The following is a 20636-nucleotide window of genomic DNA, read 5'->3' as shown; positions in this document are numbered from 1 at the left end:
TTTTAAAAATTAAACCAGAGAAAACTTTCACTATAGACCGTCAATGGTTGCTGGGAGAGACATTTTCTTCAGTGGTGTAGTCACTGGTAAGTTGTCCATGCTTTTGTAAGCAACCCTTCACCCATGCTCCTGTAAACAACCATAATTAAACTCACTGGACCCCCCCCCCCAAAAAAAAAAGACATGAAAGTAGGCAGGAGAAGGGGGAACAGCAGGAGTGGGAGGATGAGGGTAAATACATTATGAAAATGTCATAATGAAACCCACTGTTACGTATAATTAATATATATGCTAGGGCTGAGGGGACAGCCTAATGGGTGACATGCTTGCCTTGCAAGTGTGAGGACCTGAGTCTGGATCCTCAGCCCCTAACTGCCAGGCAGGGGTGCAAGCCTGCCTGTAATCCCAACATGTGGGAGACAGAGGCAGGGGATCCCCAGGGCAAGCTGGCCAACAGGACTAGTGGAATCTGCAAGCTCTGGGCTCAAGTGAATAAAGTGAAGAGTGATTACGGGTGACATTTGATATCAAAGCAAAGAGCCCACTGGGGTAGGGGATTCTTGGTCCCAAAGGTTTTGCTAATTATTAAGTGGTCCGTCTTTCCATCAGGATCAGACTGCAGCATCACCTGGAAGTGATACATAGTACCTCTCAATCCTGCTGCCTCAGCCCAGGCCCCACAGTAAGACCCTGTCTCCAAACAAAAACAAGATAGAGGAAGATTTATTTTTAACATCATTTTAATTTTAAACAGCTGTAAACTCAAGGAATCATACTTGTATAAATCTGGGGGACAGTTAATAAGCACCTTCAATGGTTTCCACAGTTTAAGAACTTACTATGTAAAACACTTTAGAATGAATGAATCTAGTAAAATGCATAAAAGTTATAAAAATTATTCAACATCATGATGAACGTGAGAGGGCTTGATATGGAATGATAGATACAAAAAGAAAGACCATTTTATGGGGTTGGGCTACACAGAAAATTCACATGTGATTCTTGGAGACAGAGTAGCCTCCACAAATAGACTCTAATTATTTTAGGAAAGACTCTCCTAATTCTGGTACTCAGGTCCTATGGAAACAGGTAAGACAGAGTTAGCAGGGGCTGGGTGTAGAAGCTAGAAGAAAGGTGTGTGGAGCAGGACTCTCCTCCTCAAGGAGAATATCAAATCCTTCTATGTCTTTAAGGATAAATGTTCTTTGGCACTCTTCTCTTTGGGTTTATTTAGGGATTTTAGTTATTGCAGCTTTTAAACCCCATCCTCCATCCTTTCCTCTTGCATTTTGTGTTCCTGCTATTCATGTGTCTCTTTATGTTGGTTTCCATTGTATTTTCTTACTTTACGCTAGACTGCTTCAAACTCCTAATACTCAGCTTTCAATTCAACATTTCTACTGTTTTAAGGATCTAGGAAGTAACTGAAAAAGACAGCAGTAGCCACACATGTGGTCAGGAGATGTTTATGAAGCAGATGGCAGACGCATAAACATGAAAGGCAGTGTGGTCCCTTGAACTATACTGATGAATAATTAACTGTGTAGACCATTAGATATACTCAGTTGTCTTGTGTGTCTTCTTCAGTGAGAACTCAGCCAGCAAGGGCCACACAGAGGGGGGACAAGACAAGCAAGCTTATACTTGAAAGTAACCCGGTTCTCAGGAGTTAAGGCCAGATACAAGGGACAGTGGTGGGCCATCACTTGGTCCCAGCCCCAGCCTGGGCCTCAGATGGATCTCCATAAGATTTACAAACTAGTACCAGGAGTAGGGCTGAAAACTGGCACAGCACCAAACACTAGATGCTCTAGGAAAATAGATTTTGATTACCAATAGCTACTACTAACATGCCAGGATGTTTAATCTGTGAAGACCTACTAACTGCCACCTACCAAATCCCATATGTCCCTAAGAAAAGAGTGAGCTCTGATCGCAAAGCTGGGTACACTCACTGCAATTAGTCTTTGGCAAGATGAAGGTGGTGAGGAAGTGGGGGGCAACTAGATGGAGTACAGAGGGAAATTAGATCACCAAGAGAAAGAAGTATCACTCAGCCTAAGCTGATCTTGGCTGTGAGTGCCTCAGAGTAGTGGCTGAGCTCAAGGCCATGGAAGGGGCTTATTTATGTCTGAGGGGAGTCTGCTTATGACTGGAATGGAAGAGAGGATTGGGATTAGGGAAAGATGGTAGGGCTCTAGAATGGACATATAATTTTTACCTAGAATCTTTTTTTTTTTTCAAAGAATCTTTTTATTTATTTATTTTTTGAGAGTTTGCCTTGAACTCCTGATTATCCTGCCTTTACTTCCCCAGTGCTGGGAGTTTCAGGCATGCACCACTATGTCTGGCTTTTTATAACCAGAACTTATGAACTTATCTGAAGACTGGGGTCAGGATGGGTGTAGGGTCCTGCCTTCATGTAGGGGTAGTGACTTTCTCATTAGAGTCCAGGGTGATTGCTTTGGGAAAGAGTGCAAAGGAAAACTGTTGGGCTCAAGCAGGGCTAGACCTGAGCCAAGTGGTCACTCCACACAGGAGAGTTTTCAGTTCAGACCAAGTCATTTCAAGTAGGGTGTTGCTGAGAAATTCTTGAAGAGGGAACAAGGTGCTCTGTCTTCATTTCCGCTCAATGCAGTCAACTCCAAGACTATTGTCAGGACAACTGCAGGTCCTGCTCCCTGGGGTGGCCAAGCAGAGGTGGGTACAGCCGCCATTGTTCACAGAGCAGTAGTTGTGCCCTAGAAAAGACGGAAATTAATGCTACAACCTCTCTGACCAACTTGACATCTATGACAATGACCTCACAAGTCCCTTTGAGATTTCCAAGAGGCCCAACAGAGCAATTATTTGTTTCATCATCTTTAATCAGATGGGCACAAATTCCTATTCCTGATGTGGGGGATATGTAGACTCAGCTTTGGAGGTATTCGACAGATGGGTCCAACACACAGCCGTTATCTTAAAGTTGCAGGCAGCATGTGCTTGTCACCTGACATGCCTCCTGGGCCTCACACTAAGGATGGAAGCCAAGAAGGTGGCTTAAGAGCAGCCTTTGTGAGGGGGTGCAGCTCAGCACAGACTCTGGAGCTGGGTCACTTGGACACACCCGCAGCCCTGCTGTTGTTACTGTGACTTTGAGTGCACTGCTTGCATTTCCTTATGCATCATGGCACCAACCACACACAGGGTGGCCAGGGGATGGAGTGTGCTACTAGAAAAACTATTAGAACCGTGAGTTGATGGATATTAAGTACCTATATCACAAGAAGCATCATGTATTTGTCTTCATTCTTTTAGGGTTAATCATGGTTGTTGCTATTAGGCCAAGTACAGTGAAAGTTAGGGCAGCTGTGATCCAACATCCAACAGTGAGTTCCTATTTGACACCCAAAGACAGTATAATCTGAGGCCCCAACCTAAAACTCAGAATTTTCCCTTATCGCATCAGCATCATACTTTCATATTTCTTCTCACTTATCTATCTAGGTCCTTACTCAATAATGAAGACCCTCTGAGCTAGGGAGATAGATCAGTCAGTAAAGTGCTTGGCTTGCAAACCTGAAGACCCAAGTTCAAACCCAAAAGCCCATGTTTAATGTTTTCCTTTTCTTTGTGGTTTTTCGAGGTAGGGTCTCACTCTATCCCAGACTGACCTGGGCTATTCACTATGGATTCACTATGTAGTTTCAGACTAGCTTTGAACTCATAGCAAGCCTCCTACCTCTGCCTCCCAAGTTCTGGGATTAAAGACATGTGCCACCACACCTGGCCAAAAAAAATTTTGTTTAAACTGAGTGTAGTGATGATCTGGGGAGGTGGAAACAGGCAGATTTCTCCCGAGATTTGCTGACCAGCCAGTCTAGCTTAATGGACAAGATCCAAGCCTGTAAGAGACCTTTTCCTGTCTCAAGAAAGGTGGACAATGTTGAGGTTGTCCTTTGGCTTACACACACACACACACACTGAAGACCCTTGATGGAAGGGATGGCATAACACCCATAGGGCTACTGTGGCTACTAGTAAGAGCATGTGAGTTCTGAGCCCTGGGACATCCTCCATCCAGACGCTAGAGAAAGCAGTGACTGACTACAGAATCCCACTGGAAGGATGCTCAAGTAGGGTCTGCTCCAGAATGCATGTAAGCCACTCCAATACTCTGACAGGACTCAAGCAACTTGAGTGTTGATCCACATAAACGCAGATGAGTTACCTTGGGGACACTGGGACAAGGCGGTGGTAATGCCATACAGCCGGGTCTGCTTGTGGGGATGGAAGGTATCTGTCTCTTTGGAAATAGCAAGATCAACAGCAACCACTGAATTCCTGCAAAGCACCAAACAGCAGAGGGTGAGAATGCACCTGGTTGCTTAACTGCCCTCAGCAAGGCTAGGCAGCCTGTGGTCTGTAAGAGAAAGAGATATATAGTCCTGCTTTCTAGGGGTCCCTTCCTCCTCCTGGGGTGGCCTCAGCCTGAAGTTCATTAGCTTTTTCTTTTCTATTATTTTAAGTATCTTATTTATCTGAGAGAGAAACAGAGAAAGGGAATGTGGGTGCAAGCTGCAAACAAACTGCATGTGACACTTCATGCATCTGACTTTATGTGGGTACTAGAGAGATGAATGCAGTCCATCAGTCTTTGCAAGCAAGTACTTTTAACTGCTGAGACATTTCTCCAGCCCTCTTTCTTTTTCATTAGCTTTTTAAAGAAGGGCCCAGAGTTGAGAAGATGGCTCAGTACTTAAAGGCACTTGTTTGCAAAGTCTAAAGACCCAGGTTCAATTCCAGAGTATCCAAATAAAGCCAAATGCACCACATGGAGCATGTGTCTAGAATTAGTTGGCAGTAGCAAGATGCCCTGGTATACTCATACACTCTCTCAAATAAATTAAAAAATTTTTTTATAGGATTGGAGAGAGAACTCAGTGGTTAAAGGTACTTGCTTGCAAATCCTGACAGCCTGGGTTCAATTCCCCAGTACCCACATAAAACCAAATGCACAAAGTAGTGTATATGACTGGAGTTCATTTGCTGTAGCAGGAGACCCTTGGGACATCTATACTCATTCTTTCTCTGTCTCTCAAATAAATAAAAAAAAATACTCAAAAAACATTTTTAAAAATAAAAAGCAGGGCTCAAATCCACTATTTCTCCCTTCTGCTCTAAATTCCAAGTAACACATTGCTTCCTATCAGACACTCCTGGCTACCTGCCTCCTTGGAGTAACCCTCTCTTTGCAGGAAGGGAAGTCCAGAAAGGGCTGTGGGAATACCACAGTTTAAGAACTACAGTGAGGCAGGAGTATGACGTAACCATGGAGCCCACCAGCCACATGGCCTCCGGCCAGCTCCTGGGCAAAGATCATACTCCTAAAAACTCAGCTTCCAGACTTGGAACCACTCAGCCAGGAACATCAGATGAAGGGTGCCACCAGGAGACCCTTCCAGCTTTAGCCTGCCCTCCTCATCTCCTGATATCCTGGAGGGGGAGGGTGCATCTTTGGAGGCTAAAAGGTCAGGCCAAGAGGCCAAAAGGAAGGATAGTCCTTCCAGTACCCTCAGTTGCAGCCTACGTACATCTTCCAGTCTGTGTAATACAGATTCTTCCCGTAGCTCGTCACAGCAAAAGGATATTGAAGCCCTTCGAGGACCTTGCGTCTGCCAGGCTGAGCTGGGTTCAGGCACTCTGCTCGATGGGTGCCTGTGTGTGGCAAACACAAATTGGTCATTGTTCATTCAAGAAATGGGCCCTTTGTGTCATAAAACAGAGGAGTCTGTAAGGCAAGGGTGGGGGAAATTCAGTATTGCAAGACAAGTCCTACAGAACACACAGGGTTTGCTCAACACTGGAATCCTTCCTCAGCCTCTTGTCTTACCCCTTTCATCAACCTCCACCCACCTGGGTTCCAGTGTCTTCACCTGGTCCTGTTGGAAAGACAGAAGCCCAGGGAAAGAAGCCTCAGCTCCCCAGTCCTCCTTTCTTGAGGAAAAACTCTGTCATCTTCTTTCTGGCTCTTGCTTAATTCCCTCTTCCCTAAGGCACTCCAGGTCCTCACTCCAAGGGTACTGAAGAATTTTACCACTGAGCAGCTGTGACCAGCCTGCCTAATTATCATGGGCGTGTGTTTTCATAGAAGGGTTCACACCTCACTCTTTGTCCTAAATAGGCAGAGTTCAGTCCCATAGTCTCCGAGTCTCCTATGTATCTGCGTGGTGACCCTGGCAAAGGTGGTCAACAGAGTCTTTCACAGGGAGGGATGGAAGACAGATGGTCCTCCTTGAACAATATCTTGTTTACATCCTGAGCCTGAGGTACATCTTATACACCAAGGCAAGGCATATGTCAGGGACTGCATCAGGCTCTTCTATTGTCTCTCCCTAGGCTCAACGTCCTGGCTAAGACACTGGGGGCAAAAAAGAGATAAGAGAATGTAACTCTTACAGACTTCATGCGGTACTACCTAGGGGTCAGAGACAGGCCTACTGGTATAGGTCTACTGTCCCAACCATTTGGGATACTGAGGCAGGAGGATTGTAAGTTCAAGGCATATCTAGACTACAGAGTAAGTTCAAGGCTTGAGCAACTTAGTGAGTCCCTGTCTCAAAAAAAGTCGGGAGATACTGCTCAGTGGTAGAATTCTTGCCTGGCATCTGCAAGACCCTAAATTCAATCTCCAGCACCTCAAAAAAAAAAAAAAGTGAATAGGGGTCAGCCATAAAGTACCATATAGTAATTATTTCTGGTTCTATCAACTAAAAGGCAAAACCAAGTATGGGACATGAGTATTTACTAAAAATGTATTGTTTTACAATATAAAAATTATTCATGGCTTCTGGGTTATATACAAAACATGCACCAGGTTAAATTGGTCAACTCTTGACTAAGGAGTTTGAGAACTGTGCCCCCCCCCCCCATAGCTTCAAGCTTCCTATCACCTGCGTCTACCCAGCAGAGCTGAGATGAGAATGCATCGAAGGTCAGGCCATTGGGCAGGCCCAGGTTGTGTTGAGCAAGTATCCTCCGGTTGGTGCCATCCATGTAGGAAGTTTCAATCTTGGGGCTGTCTCTGTTCCAGTCTGTCCAGTAGAGGTTCCTAAAGGAGGGGAAAGAGAGAGATTCTAAACAAGCATGTGAAAACATTTTTGAACCACACCTTAAAAGAACCTGTTGGTGGGGGGTGGGGACAGGAAGCTGGCTCAGTAAGTATAGGGCTTACCTCGAAAGCATTGCGGTCCTGAGTTTGGTCCCCAAAACCCACTTTAAAATAAAAGGCTAGGAGCAGGGGCTGGCAAGATGGCTCAGTGATTAAAGTATTTGCTTGCAAAACCTGATGGTCTGGGTTCAATTCCCCAGTACCCACATAAGCCAGATGTACTAAGATGCACATACATCATAGTTTGCCTGCAGTGGCAGAAGGCCCTGGCCTGCCCATACTTTCTCATTCCTTCTCTCTCTTTTTCTCCTTACAAATAAAAAATAAAAAATATAAAAAATAAAATATTTTTTAAAAGAAATAAAAGACTTGGCATGATGGAGCACACTTGTAATTACAGCACTGAGGAGGCAGAGATAGCCAGATTCCTGATGCTTGTTGGCCAAACTGTCTAGCTAACTGGCAAGTGCTAGGCTAATGAGAGACCCTGTCTCACAAAAGGCGTGTAGCCATTGCTGAAGACTCCACATACTTGGCTGCAAGGTCACTGAGAAATCAAACTGGACATCAACAGAAAACCTCTTCCCTGTGGACCAGCTGACAGGAAGCTGGAAAAATCTATACTGCATGCAGTTCCATGAGAGAGAAAGAGAAATCACCAGTGGAGATAAACAACAGTGGACACTGTAAGCCTTAAGTTTGGCCAGCTAGCTAACAGGTGCAAAAGTGGTATGTCTGTTATAGAGGAAACCACCAGTTCCCTAATTGAACTGGAGGACTGCTCCATGGGAGAATACATGCCTGGTACTGAAAACCTAGTCAAAAGCCTCTGGCAGGGAGGTCATGAGCCCTAGGAGTGTAACACCTGCTGTTCTCTGGCTAAATACATATATTATGCTTACAAAACTGCTCAGTAAGCACTTTTCTTAACCTTCATATATTAATGCTACTCTCACTTTTGGGTAGAGAAGCTTCTCTTTTCAGATGGCAGTGACACTGGCATGTCTAAAAAGGCACCACAGTGCTAAGAAGTGACAGGGAAGTGCTTGGCACTGAGACATCTCTATCACAGCTTCCAAGATTCAGGGTCCATTGCAGAAGAGGTGGTGGCAAGAATGTAAGAGCCAAAGGAAGGGCAGGACTGCTTACAATGCACTCTTCCAGCCACAAAATGGCCTGAATATCCATGAGCTTGCAATGCCTGCTACTGCCTACACAAGACCATCATAATAGGAGGAAAAGATGATGACATCAAATAAAAGAGAGTCTGATTGAGAGGAGGAGGGATATGATGGAGGGTGGATATGTGAGGGGGAAAGTGGGAGAGGAGAGGGAATGATCATGGTTCATCGTTTGTAATGATGGAAGTTGTCCATAAAAAACAGTTTTAGAGGATGGAGAGATGGCTTAGCAGTTAAGTGCTTGCCTGTGAAGCCTAAGGACCCCGGTTCGAGGCTTGATTCCCCAGGACCCACATTAGCCAGATGCACAAGGGGGCACACACATCTGGAGTTCATTTGCAGTGGCTGGAGGCCCTGGCACACCAACTCTCTCTCTCTATCTACCTCTTTCTTTCTATGTCTGTTGCTCTCAAATATAAATAAATTTAAAAAAAAATTTAAGATAGTTTTAAAAAAGGTGGGTAGTACCTGAGGAATGACACCCAAGCTGTCCTCTGGTCTCCACGGACACATGTCACAACATGAACATGCACACACACAAACATCCCAGGCCAGTGAGAGACTCTGTCTTTAACAAGTAGACTGGGGCTGGGGAGATTATTAGTGAGTAGGCCTGATTTGCCCCGAGTTCAATTTCTTTTTCTTTTTCTTTTTCTTTCTTTCTCTCTCTCTCTCTCTCTCTCTCTCTCTTTTTTTTTTTTTTTTTTTGGTTTTTCAAGGTAGGGTCTCACTCTGATCCAGGCTGACCTGGAATTAACTATGTAGTCTCAGGGTGGCCTTGAACTCTCAATGATCCTCCTACCTCTGCCTCCCAAGTGCTGGAATTAAAGGCATGCGCCACCACACCTGGCCTGAGTTCAATTTCTTCAGTCTAACGCTCTCCCACTGAGCTATTCAGCAAGTGTTCAAATACTTAACACCTACATAAACAGCTCAGTATGGCCACGCACACTTGTAACCTCCGTCCTGTGGAGATAAGAGAATCACTGGGGCTCACTGGTCAGCCAGTGTGACTGGAAAACATCAGCTCTGGGTTCCATTTCAAGGAAAGAAGTTAATAAGTGATAGAAGGACACCCAATGTTCTCCTGTAGCCTCCACATGTGCACATAGGGCATGTGCATCTGTGCACAGATTCATATACAACACACATACCACACATATTATACACACGTGAAAAAAATATGTAGATGGTGATCTGAGGACCTGAGGTTGTTCTCTGGCCTCCACATGCATGCACACACACATGCAAACCCACATGCTAACGCACATGCACGCACACACAATGGAATAAAAAGGCCTAAAGAGTGCCTATGGCCTTTTATCCACATTGACCATTATATATTTAAACTTGATGGACAGCACTTCTTTAAAAAGGAAAAAAGAAGGAACCCGTGAAGAAGAGACTGACAGACAGGAAAACAACACAATTAATGGTATCCTGAAAGTCTAAGATGCATTTTCTTTTGCAGGGTTACTTTGTTTCCTTGTACAAGTTTGGTAATTCTGATACTAACAAATTCAGTTTCATTTGACATAACTGATATATTATGCCTCACAAAAGCTGTTAACAAGCCGGGCGTGGTGGCACATGCCTTTAGTCCCAGCCCTTGGGAAGCAGAGATAGGAGGATCACCGTGAGTTCAAGGCCACCCTGAGACTACATAGTGAATTCCAGATCAGCCTGGACTGGAGTGAAACCCCCTACCTTGAAAAACAAAAAACAAACAAACAAAAAAAAGCTGTTAACAAAACAAAATTTGGGAACTGACATGGACACACACAATCATTTCTCGTGTGCTAACACCACGCAGCAGGGCACAGCTGATCTGGAGGACTGGACTAAAGCAAGATGCAGATACTGGCAGAGGCGGTGGAGGCACAAGGGATATGCTCACCAGGGGTGTTAAGGCTGCGAGCTCGCCTTCAGAGTGAACTCAGAGGAAGCAGTGGTGGCAATATGGGGCCTGCAGAGTGCTCAAGCTGGTCTGCTGCAGGAAGGGGGCCCAGGGTCACACTGGGGCCATCTTAAATCTTTTTCCAAATATTTTTTCTGTTTATTTGCAAATGGGGTGGATGATGAACACACCCAGGCCTTGTGTCACTGCAAATGAATTCCAGATGCATGCAACACGTTGTGCTTCTGGCTTTATATGGGTTCTGGGGAACGGAAGCCAGGTTGTCAGGCTTTGCAAGCAAAAGCCTTAAACCACTGAGAAATTTCTCCAGCCTCTACCTGGTTACCTTTACAGGGTTCACGCAACTTGAGAGTGGATCTACATTCAATCCATACAGAGGACAACTGCTTCTTGAGGTTCACCGTACAAAGCCTTTTGGTAAAGGATTTGAAACCAGAGCATGGCATGAAGTCCACATTGCAGTATGCTGGCATTTCACCAGCTTGTGGGGTACCTACTATGGGCTATCCCACTATGGGCTGTTTCCATCTATCTTAGGAGAGTGGTGCTGGAGTTAGAATCTCACCAGAGTCTAACCAGAAGGACAGAGGTGAAAAGAACAGATTTATACCATGTGTGCACAAACATACCCTCTCACAGAATCTGTTACAATGCCTCTGGGATTCACCAAGCCCGTCTCAAACAGCACTCGGCGCTGTGTGCCATCTAACTTTGCAACTTCTATCCGATCCTGTTGAGAATCTGTCCAGAAGATGTTGCGACCAAGATGGTCAAGAGCGATGCCTTCTGGGCTTCCAAGATCTAGAACCAAACACAGAGCTCCTCTGATCGTCTTTTCCTACGGAGATAAGATTAGATTCACTCTATTCTTTTCTGTTCTTCCTCCCTCCTTCCCTTTCTTTTTAAATAGTGCTGGGGATATGTGGTAGTTTAAATAGATGCCCCTCAATATCTTCAATTTATTAGTTTGTAGTTTATCTCTGCAGCCACCTGGAGGTAATGTCACTGGGCTGATCTTAGGGTGTGGTGGTGAATTTGAGATTCCAATCTAAAAATATGCAAAGTGCCTAGTTCCACCTGGAGTTCCTGAAGTGTGCTGTGTGGCTTTTGGGCTTGTGGCTTCTCTCTCTCTGCTTGGACTTGTGAAACCAGGCCAGCTTCTTCTGCCATTATGAAACTTACCTGGATCTGTCAGCTTCAATAAATATCCCTTCCTCCATAACTATGCCTGGTTTGGAAGTTGATCTTAGTAACCTGAAGCTGTCTGCTACAGTATAGAACCTAGGGCCTCAAGCATGTGCAAGTGCTCTACCACTGAGCCCCATACTCAGCCTGAAACTTTAATGATTACACATTTTCCCAATCTTTGTGCTTTGAAAAACCGAACGTAATATGAAATGCTTATTGTTTGTAAAATGTGCAATTCTTCAGGTGACAAATTCAAAAATACCACTCATCCACTCTTCAACACCTATCCAGGACTGCATTGGGAACCAAGGTCACAGTGACAAAGCTGTGGTGGCATTGTTCATCAAGATGTCTATGGTCAATCACGATTCCGACTATAGTGATTTCTATGACCAATATCTTTTTAAAAAAATATATTTTAGGGCTGGAGAGATGGCTTAGCAGTTAAGGCACTTGCCTGTAAAGCCTAAGGACCGATGTTCAACTCCCCAGATTCCACATAAGTCAGACACACAAGGTGACATATGCACAAGGTTGCACATAGTGCACAAGAGGGTACATGCTCCTGGAGTTCAATTACAGTGGCAGGAGGCCCTGGCACACCAATTCTCTCTCTCCTTCTCTCTTTCTCTTTCTCTCTCTCTTGCTTGCTCTCACATAAAAAGGACAGTCGATTGAGCTTGCCTCAAAAAATAAAAATAAAAAATATATATAATTTACTTATTTTCAAGGAGAGAGGGAGAATGAGTACACCAGAGTCTCTTGTTGCTGCACACAAAGTCCACCTTGTGCATATGGCTTTATGTGGGTACTGGGAAGCCAAACCCAAGCCTTTAGGCTTTGCAAGAAAGCACTTTAATTGCTGAGCCATTTCTCCAGCCCTTATGACTAATTTCTATGGACATGGGAGAACTGATACTGAACCAGCTTGAGGAGACCAAGGAAGGGTTTCTACAGAGAGGAACACTATAAAAGCTGACTCTGAAAGACCAATGGATAAGAGTTTTCAGATAGAAAGAAAGATTGGGTGCAGCTTGACGCAGACTTCAGGTTCTCTGACATGGCCAGAGACCATGAGGGTGAAGGGATAGCCAGTGATGAAGGGAAGGTGTGACGCAAGCTCGGGGCTTATCTCAGCAAAGAAGGGGCAGGCAGGGGAAGGTCTTAAGGTCAGGATAAAACAAAAGATTCTCTTTTTCCCTTGATTACAGAGGCGAGGGCATTTTAAGGAAGAGTTTGAACACTAACAGCTGTAATAACCTTTATAAAAGTATAAAACATAGAAAGAAAGGATTCAGTGATTACAAATAACCCTCCCCGCCTGGGGCCAGAGAGATACCTTAGTGATTAAAGGCACTTGCTTGTAAAATCTGCTGGCCCAGGGTTCATTTCTCCAGTACCCACATAAAGTCAGATGCACAAAGTAGCACATGCACCCGCAGTTCATTTGCAGTGACAAGAGGCCCTGGTGTCTCTATACTCTGAATCTCTCTCTCAAATAAAATAAATAAATATATAAAATACTTAAAGAGAAACAACTCTTCCCACAGTCTTCACTAGACAATGGAGATTAAGCCTAAGGTTTACACTGGGTAACAGAATCTTCAATGTGAACCCTCAGCACCCATATAACTTTACTACAAGTTTAAGAGTACAATGTTATTTTGGCTATGAAAGGCATTGTTTGTTTGTTTTCAAAGAAGGGTCTCAATTTAGCCCAGGTTGACTGGAACTCTGTGGTCCAGGCTGGTCATGAGCTCACAGTGACCCTCCTAACTCAGCCTCCCAAGTGCTGGGATTAAAGACATGCACCACTATATCATAAAAAAAAAAGAAAATTTAAATGATATTGTTGGGTTCACTGGTATCATTTGAGATGCTTCCCCTATACTGACTCAGGAAGACAGAAGGTCATTTAGCTTGGCTGCAGCGTAAGTTAGAAGGGGAAGAGACCGTCCTTCCCAGGGGATCTTGGATATATGAAAGTCACCTTAACCCCACATTCTATCACTTACATATAAACAAGCCAGCCCCCGATCTCCACCTTCACCAGAGCTAGCAGAGTGTGGAAGCAGCAAAGCCTCTGGCAGGACCGCAGCCAGAGGAAGGGGATTCAGAACCAAACCCACACTTGCAGTCTGCTATTCACACCCAGAGGACACCAAAATAACAGAGACTGATTGAGAGGGGGAGGGGATATGATGGACAGTGGAGTTTCAAAGATGAAAGTGGGGAGGGAGGAGGGAATTACCATGGGATACTGTTTACAATTATGGAAATTTAAAAAATACTTTTAAAAATTAAAAAATAAAAAAAGGAAATTATGATACTTATTGACTGTATCTGGTTGGACCTTAACACAGTGAGGGAAAGAGAAGGCAGGATCTTGACTGTACTGACTCAGGAAGAAAAGGACACCATAATGACTGCTCCTAAACTGCCCCAGAGATGCACTGAATTTGCCCTCTCCCTGTCTTGTCTCCTCCTCTCACGTTCTCCTTCACACAATCACATTTTGATTCAATTCTGTGTTTTCACAGTTAGAAGGTTTTGGCTTGGAACATTTCTCACTACACTCTAAAGCTCTCTTGGATGATTTCTGGCTCCAAAAGCAACCGGAAATAGCAGGCAATGATCTATTCCTCCTCTGGATTTTGAAATCAAATCTTAGATAACAGCAACAGCATTTTCAGAAGAGGCCAAAAAGCATTTTCAAACTTCTGTTCATCAAGCCAGAGCACGAAAGCTAGCAGGTAGCATTCAAAACAGCACAGCCACCTCCAGAAAAGGACTTGAGAGCTAAACACAAAGCCAGCCAGACTTCAGTCAGCCTCAGCTCAGTTCCTCTTGTATCATCTCTAGGGTCAGAGACTAGTAAACAAACAGGCAAACAAAAAAGGCACCCTTCTGGAACATCAACTGTTAGAGAAAAGTTAAATTGGAAATTGAAAAAGCTACATTCATATCCCAAATTAAAAGAAACACAAGGTTGGGTTTATATTTTAAAGGCATATCTTGGGTTGGAATATTTTAGAGGAAGCAACAGGACTTTATAAAACTGATAATATCAGCATGACAATGCCTTTTGAGAAAAAATATTCCCAAGTCAGCTATGAGTCGTGATTTAAGCAGCACACAATTGTTGGCTATTTCAGTACATAGGAGTTTCTTATAGGTACTGGGATTTATGCTATGTAGATTAAATATACCCATGTGAAATGGACTGTGTATGTTGGGGGGGGTACTGAGGATTGAACGTGGGATCCCCTCACATGTGCTAGACCGGCACTCTATTGCTGAGCTATATCCCTACCCTTCTTTTTAACTTTTAATTTTGAGACAGGGTCTCACTAAGTTGCCCATGCTGGCCCTGAACTCAATCTATAGCCCAGGTAGACCTTGAAAGTGTGATCTTCCTTCCTCAGCCTCCCAAGTAGCTAGGATTTATCAGCCTGGCTGGTCTTAATTGGTTGGTTGAAAGTATTAAAAGGATGCAGAGTCCTTGGCTCACACTGGCATCTGTAAGGTTAAATGAGGTTACATGTTGGAGTCAGGTTATGCCAAACAATACAAACTTTATCATCAGTAATTCAACAAAACCAGAATTGTCGGGAAAAGTTTAACCTGAGTGGCTGGACTTGGCATAGGCCACTAGAGCCTCTCTTGGTGCCACCGTGCCCTGTTATCAAAGTCAATAAACAACTGCAACAACCCAGTCAAGGCAGTGTGATAAATAACCCAGATCCTTCAGGAATGAAGTTATGGGTCACCCCTCCAGGTAAAGAACCAAAACCTGCTGAGGTTCTTGTTGAAGGTAGATAAAATACAGAATGAGGAGTAGCAGAAGCCAGTTACAAATACCAGCGAAGGGGCTGGAGAAATGGCTTAGCAGTTGAGGTGCTTGCCTGGGAAGCCTAAGGACCCATGTTCTACTCTCCAGATTCCATGTTAGCCAGATGTACAAAGGTTAAGCAAGTACAAGGTTGCACGTGTCCACTAGGTGGTGCAAGCATCTGGAATTTGATTGCCGTGGCTGAAGCCCTAGTGTGCCAATTCTCTATTTCTCCTCTCTCTTAAAACAAACAAACAAACAACAACAGCAACAAAAAAAAAAACAGCTTAGGCTACATGACCAGTTAACAAAAGAAGGACTTTACTTGCCATGAGGACTTCTGTCCTACTTTGTTAAGGAATGTTTATTCATAACTACACAAATATTAAGATACTTTTGTTCTTCCTGTATTTCTCTATTAGGTAGTTAATATTGATTATGATTATATCACTAATCAACTGTTGTTGAATTCATATTTAACCTATTATATTAGAGACTAACCATTTTTCAAGGGACTTTACCTTATGTTGCGGAGGGGAGACTGGGCATTTTTGGTTATACATGGGATAGTTATATCATGTTAAGCAAAAGTATGACCTTGTTACTGCCATCATTTAAAAATGAAATATGATATAAGGAGATATAGTTTGCTGTTAAGTTGACAAGGGGTAGACTTTTGATGGTTAAGTTTTGTGGTCATCTCTTTAGGAATCCACAGGATCCCCTCTTGAGGGGTTCTCTGAGGTTGCTTCCAGGAAGGATTAACTAAAGGAGGAAAACCTTCCCTCACAGTGGGCACCCCCTCTTGGAGGGGAACTTTATCTAAGGAAGCTCTGGGAAGGAAAGTATCCCCTCCTCCCACCTGGCTTCCAGTGGCATTTGCTGCATTTCAGTGTGGACTGAAGAGCAGCATCTCTCCAGGCCTTCAGTTCTGGATTGGGACTTCTGAGGCATCCAGCCTTGTGGACTGAGCAGCTACCAAGTTCCTTGACTCTCAGGCCTGCAACCTGCTATTGTTAGACTGCCATAAACAAATCCAATAAATTCCCTTTTAATAAAATTCATTCTATCTGTTCCTGTAGAGAACCCTGACTAATATACCATCCAAGCAAGTGCCATGAGAATAAGATGGGGAAGACAAACTATCCATACCTAATGATGTTAAACATTGAAGTGACAACTCTTGGGCTAGGAGATGGCTCTGTGGTGAAAGGCACTTGCTTGCAAAGCCTGATGGCCCTGGTTCAATTCCCCAGTACCCAAATAAATCCAGATGCAAAAGTGAAATGATGGCTCTTCAACTCAACAACTGTATTGGGAATAGACTTTACTATCATAGCTGTGTGTGGTGACACATGCCTATAATACTAACACTGGGGAGATGGAGGTAGAAAGATCAGGACTTTGTGGACAGTTTTGCCCACATAGTGAGTTAAAAGACAGCTAGGCTTCATGGTAAGACCATCTCCTAATTAGTTAAATAGATTCCATTTCAGGCTTGATATTTGCCCATATGCTTGTGACCCTCTTCAGTATTTCATCCAGCTGTTGCCTTTGATAAAATGTTCATGGAGCACTGGGTAGAAAAGACTCTCTGGGAACCAACTTCAGGGTCAAGAAGCCAGAGGAAGATATGGATGTTAAAACTGGATGTTAAAAAAAAATGAATAAATAAAAGTTGGGCATGGTGGCACATGCCTTTAACCCCAGAGGCAGAGGTAGGAAGATCACTGTGAGTTCAAGGGCACCCTGAGACTACATAGGGAATTCCACATCGGCCTAGGCAAGAGCGAAACCCAACTTTGATAAAACAAAACAGATTAAAAAAAATACTAGATGAGGAGCTAGGAAGATTGCTCAGTGGTCAGTGGTTAAAGGCACTTGTTTGCAAAGTCTGTCAGCCCAGGGTCAATTCCCAAATTACCCATAAGTGCCAGACACAAACAGTGGTACAGCTTCCGGGTAAGATGGCGACATAGGAGCCATGCCAAAGCAGCCTACAGGGGGATTTAAGCAAAACCCCAGCAGAATACACTCTTCTTCTGAAAAGTGAAGGAATATAGGTTTTTTATAAACACAGCGGAGAAGCCAGAGAGACCAAGATTCACCAAAGAGGAGGAAAATGGCCTAATCCATGGGATCTGTGCACCCGCCCGGCACCACCCCATCAGGCACGCCACGCAGCTGCAACAGCAGGGAACGAAACAAGGGGATTTTTCAATTTCATCAGCCTCCTTGCAAAGTTAAGAAAACAGAAGTAAAGACAGCTGAGATCAACCGAAGAACCACTAAAAGAGATACAGGTGGAACTGAGTGAGTAACTGCAGAAGTCTGAACTCCCCATGCCCCACCATCACAGGCAGGAACCTCCAGCATTCATCCCCTAGTGGCAGCGCAGCCAGCACAGCTGATCAGAGCTCCAGCTCCACAGCACAACACAGAGGGATCGAGATGGGCACTGAGCATTAGTGAGATTGGAAGCCACCCAAAAAGGTATTGAGGCACATTGACAAAAAAAAAAAAAAAAAAAAAAAAAGGTACATAGGCCTGCATTGGAAGATCTAATCTCTCTTTCCTTGTCAGGGTGTCAGGGTAGGTTATATTGGTTGGCATTATCATTTCCAAATAACCTGTATTTGGGGGTTGAATATAGTTGCCTTTTATGCTTTCATATATATAGGGTCTTTGTCTTTTGCTTCTGTCATTATTGGGGGCAGAGTCTGGTACAGATCCAGGTTGACCTGGAACCCAATGCAGAACAGAAAACTCTACCTCTCAGCTGACAAGATTAAGGGTGTAGAACAATACACACCCTTAGGGAATTTGGCTTTATATGACAATCTGTTTGTTTTAATCCCCACAATTGCATACTTTGTGCTGGTTTTTATTGATGTGTCTGTTGCTCGGTTGAAGTTTAGAATTTGCCAGTAAATTATTCCACCCAGTCCACTAGAATACTTGCTTAGCAAGCAAACTCAACACCTAGGATTACTTCTACAGCTGGATTGGGGGACAAGAGCTACACCTGGCACCTTGAACTCATATCCTGAGGGTATTTAGGGGTGGACTGCCACCTCTGGAAACACTGCAGATAAGTAGGAAACCCAAGCATCAAATCAATTCAGGATGCAAAAGTCACTACAATATATACAAGAAACTCAAAGAATCAAGACAATACAATCCCACCAAAAATTATAAATCCATCAGAAATGAGACTGTTTTTGCCTGACAAAGATTTCAAGAAAATGATGGTATCTATGCTCAAAGAAATCAGAGAAGAAATGAGGGGAATCAAAGAAGAAAAAAAGGAATTAAAGAAGAAAACAAACTTCTGAAAGAGAACACAGGAAGCCAGCTTAATGAAATAAGGAGGTCAATACAAGTCATGAGTAAGAAAATAGGAACACTGAAGAAAAACCAGGCTGAAATCCTAGCTCTAAAGAATATAGTTAGTGAAATAAAAAACTCTATGGAAAGTCTCACCAGTAGAATGGATGAAGGAGAGAACAGAATATCTAAACTAGATCAGGTGGCAGACCTAACAAACCAAAAAAGAAAAAGACAAGCTAATAGCAAGGTGTAAATGGGATTTCAAGATATCCAGGAAACTATGAAAAGATCAAAGATAAGAATTCATGGCATAATAGAAGGAGAAATTCATCCCAAAGCTTACTAGGTGTTTTCAACAAAATCATAGAAACAAATTTTCCCCAAATTGGGAACGAAATGCCAATGCAGATACACAAAGCTTTTAAAACACCAAACAGACAAAACCTGGAAAGAACCTCTCCTTGCTATGTTATAATTAAACTACTAAACACACAAACCAAAGAAAATTATTGAAAGCAGTTAGAGAGAAAAAGCAAATCACCTACAAAGGCAAGTCCATCAGTATAACTGAAGATTACTCAACACAAACGTTAAAGACCAGAAGGGCTTAGAATGATGTATTCCAAGTTCTGAAAGATAACAACTGTCAACCAAGATTACTTTATCCTGCAAAGCTATCTATTCAAATTGATGGAGAAGTAAGGACATTCCACAACAAAAACAGGCTAAAGGAATTTATGACAACTAAACCAGCTCTACAGAAAATACTTGAAGGAATTCTTCATGCTGAAGAGAAAGCAAAACACGCACAGGAGGAAAGAGAAGAAATAAAAATAAACCACACTCTAATAACAGTTAAAAGAAACAAGTAAAGGGAAAACAGGAAACACTACAATAAAAAATAAATAAATAAGTAAATGCATACCTTTCAATAATAACTCTTAATATCAGTGGTCTCAATGCCCCAGCCAAAAGACACCAGCTTGCAGAGTGGATTAAAAGTCAGGATCCTGCCATTTGTTGCCTCCAGGAAACTCATCTCTCAATAAAAGATAGAAACTGTCTTAGGGTGAAAGAATGGAAAACAGTATTTCAAGCAAATGGGCCTATGAAAAAACCAGGGGTTTCTATCCTAATATCTGACAGGATAGACTTCAAATGAACATTAGTGAGGAAAGATAAATAAGGTCACTTTATATTGATTAAAGGAACATTCCAATTGGAGGACATTACAATCCTAAACATATTTGCACCTAACATGGGGGCTCCCAGTTTCATCAAACAAACAATATTAGACATAAGGTCACAGATAACATCAAACACAACTGAAGTGGGTGGCTTCAATATCCCACTTTCATCAATTGACAGGTCATCCCAGCAAAAAATAAACAGAGAGACATCTGAATTAAATGATGTCATGGAAAAAAGGATATAACAGAAATCTATAGAATATTCCATCCAAATGCTGCAGAATATACATTTTTATCAGCAGCACATGGAACATTCATTAAAATAGATCATATATTAGGACACAAAGCAAATCTCAACAAATACAGGAAAATTGAAACAATCCTTTATATCCTATCTGACCACAATGAGATTAAACTGCAAATCAGCAATAAGAAAAATTACAGAGCATACAGAAACTCATGGAGACTAAACAGTACACTATTGAATGATCAGTGGGTCATTGAAGAAATCAAAAAGGAAATCAATAAATTCATAGACGCAAATGATGATGATGATAATAGAACATACCATAACTTTTGGGACACAATGAAGGCAGTCCTAAGAGGGAAATTTATAGCTCTAAGTGCCTATATTAAGAAATTTTTTTTTTTTTTTTTTTTTTTGGTTTTTCGAGGTAGGGTCTCACTCTGGTCCAGGCTGACCTGGAATTAACTCTGTCATCTCAGGGTGGCCTTGAACTCATGGCAATCCTCCTACCTCTGCCTCCCGAGTGCTGGGATTAAAGGCGTGCGCCACCACGCCCGGCAACTATATTAAGAAATTAGAGAGTTCACAAATAAACAA

General features: G+C 43.0%; 1 protein-coding gene across 1 annotated transcript in view; it reads right to left on the bottom strand.

Annotated features, from left to right (window-relative positions):
* Window positions 1-722: 722 nt before the first annotated feature.
* Window positions 723-20636, bottom strand: part of Nid1 (nidogen 1) — a 109148-nt gene continuing 89234 nt past the window's right edge. Inside the window, exons 16-20 of the mRNA XM_004662185.2 lie at window positions 10882-11053; window positions 6936-7093; window positions 5577-5700; window positions 4214-4326; window positions 723-2741 (exon numbers count right to left, since the gene is read on the bottom strand). Of these exons, the coding sequence (XP_004662242.2) occupies window positions 2620-2741; window positions 4214-4326; window positions 5577-5700; window positions 6936-7093; window positions 10882-11053 (689 nt within the window). The 3' untranslated portion in view covers window positions 723-2619. The remainder of the gene's footprint in view (window positions 2742-4213; window positions 4327-5576; window positions 5701-6935; window positions 7094-10881; window positions 11054-20636) is intronic.

This window comes from Jaculus jaculus, chromosome 6 (genome assembly GCF_020740685.1).
Source record: "Jaculus jaculus isolate mJacJac1 chromosome 6, mJacJac1.mat.Y.cur, whole genome shotgun sequence".
NCBI classification, from domain to species: Eukaryota; Metazoa; Chordata; class Mammalia; order Rodentia; family Dipodidae; genus Jaculus; species Jaculus jaculus.
Note: the sequence above shows the minus strand (reverse complement) of the source record. Positions and strands in the feature narration are given on the sequence as shown.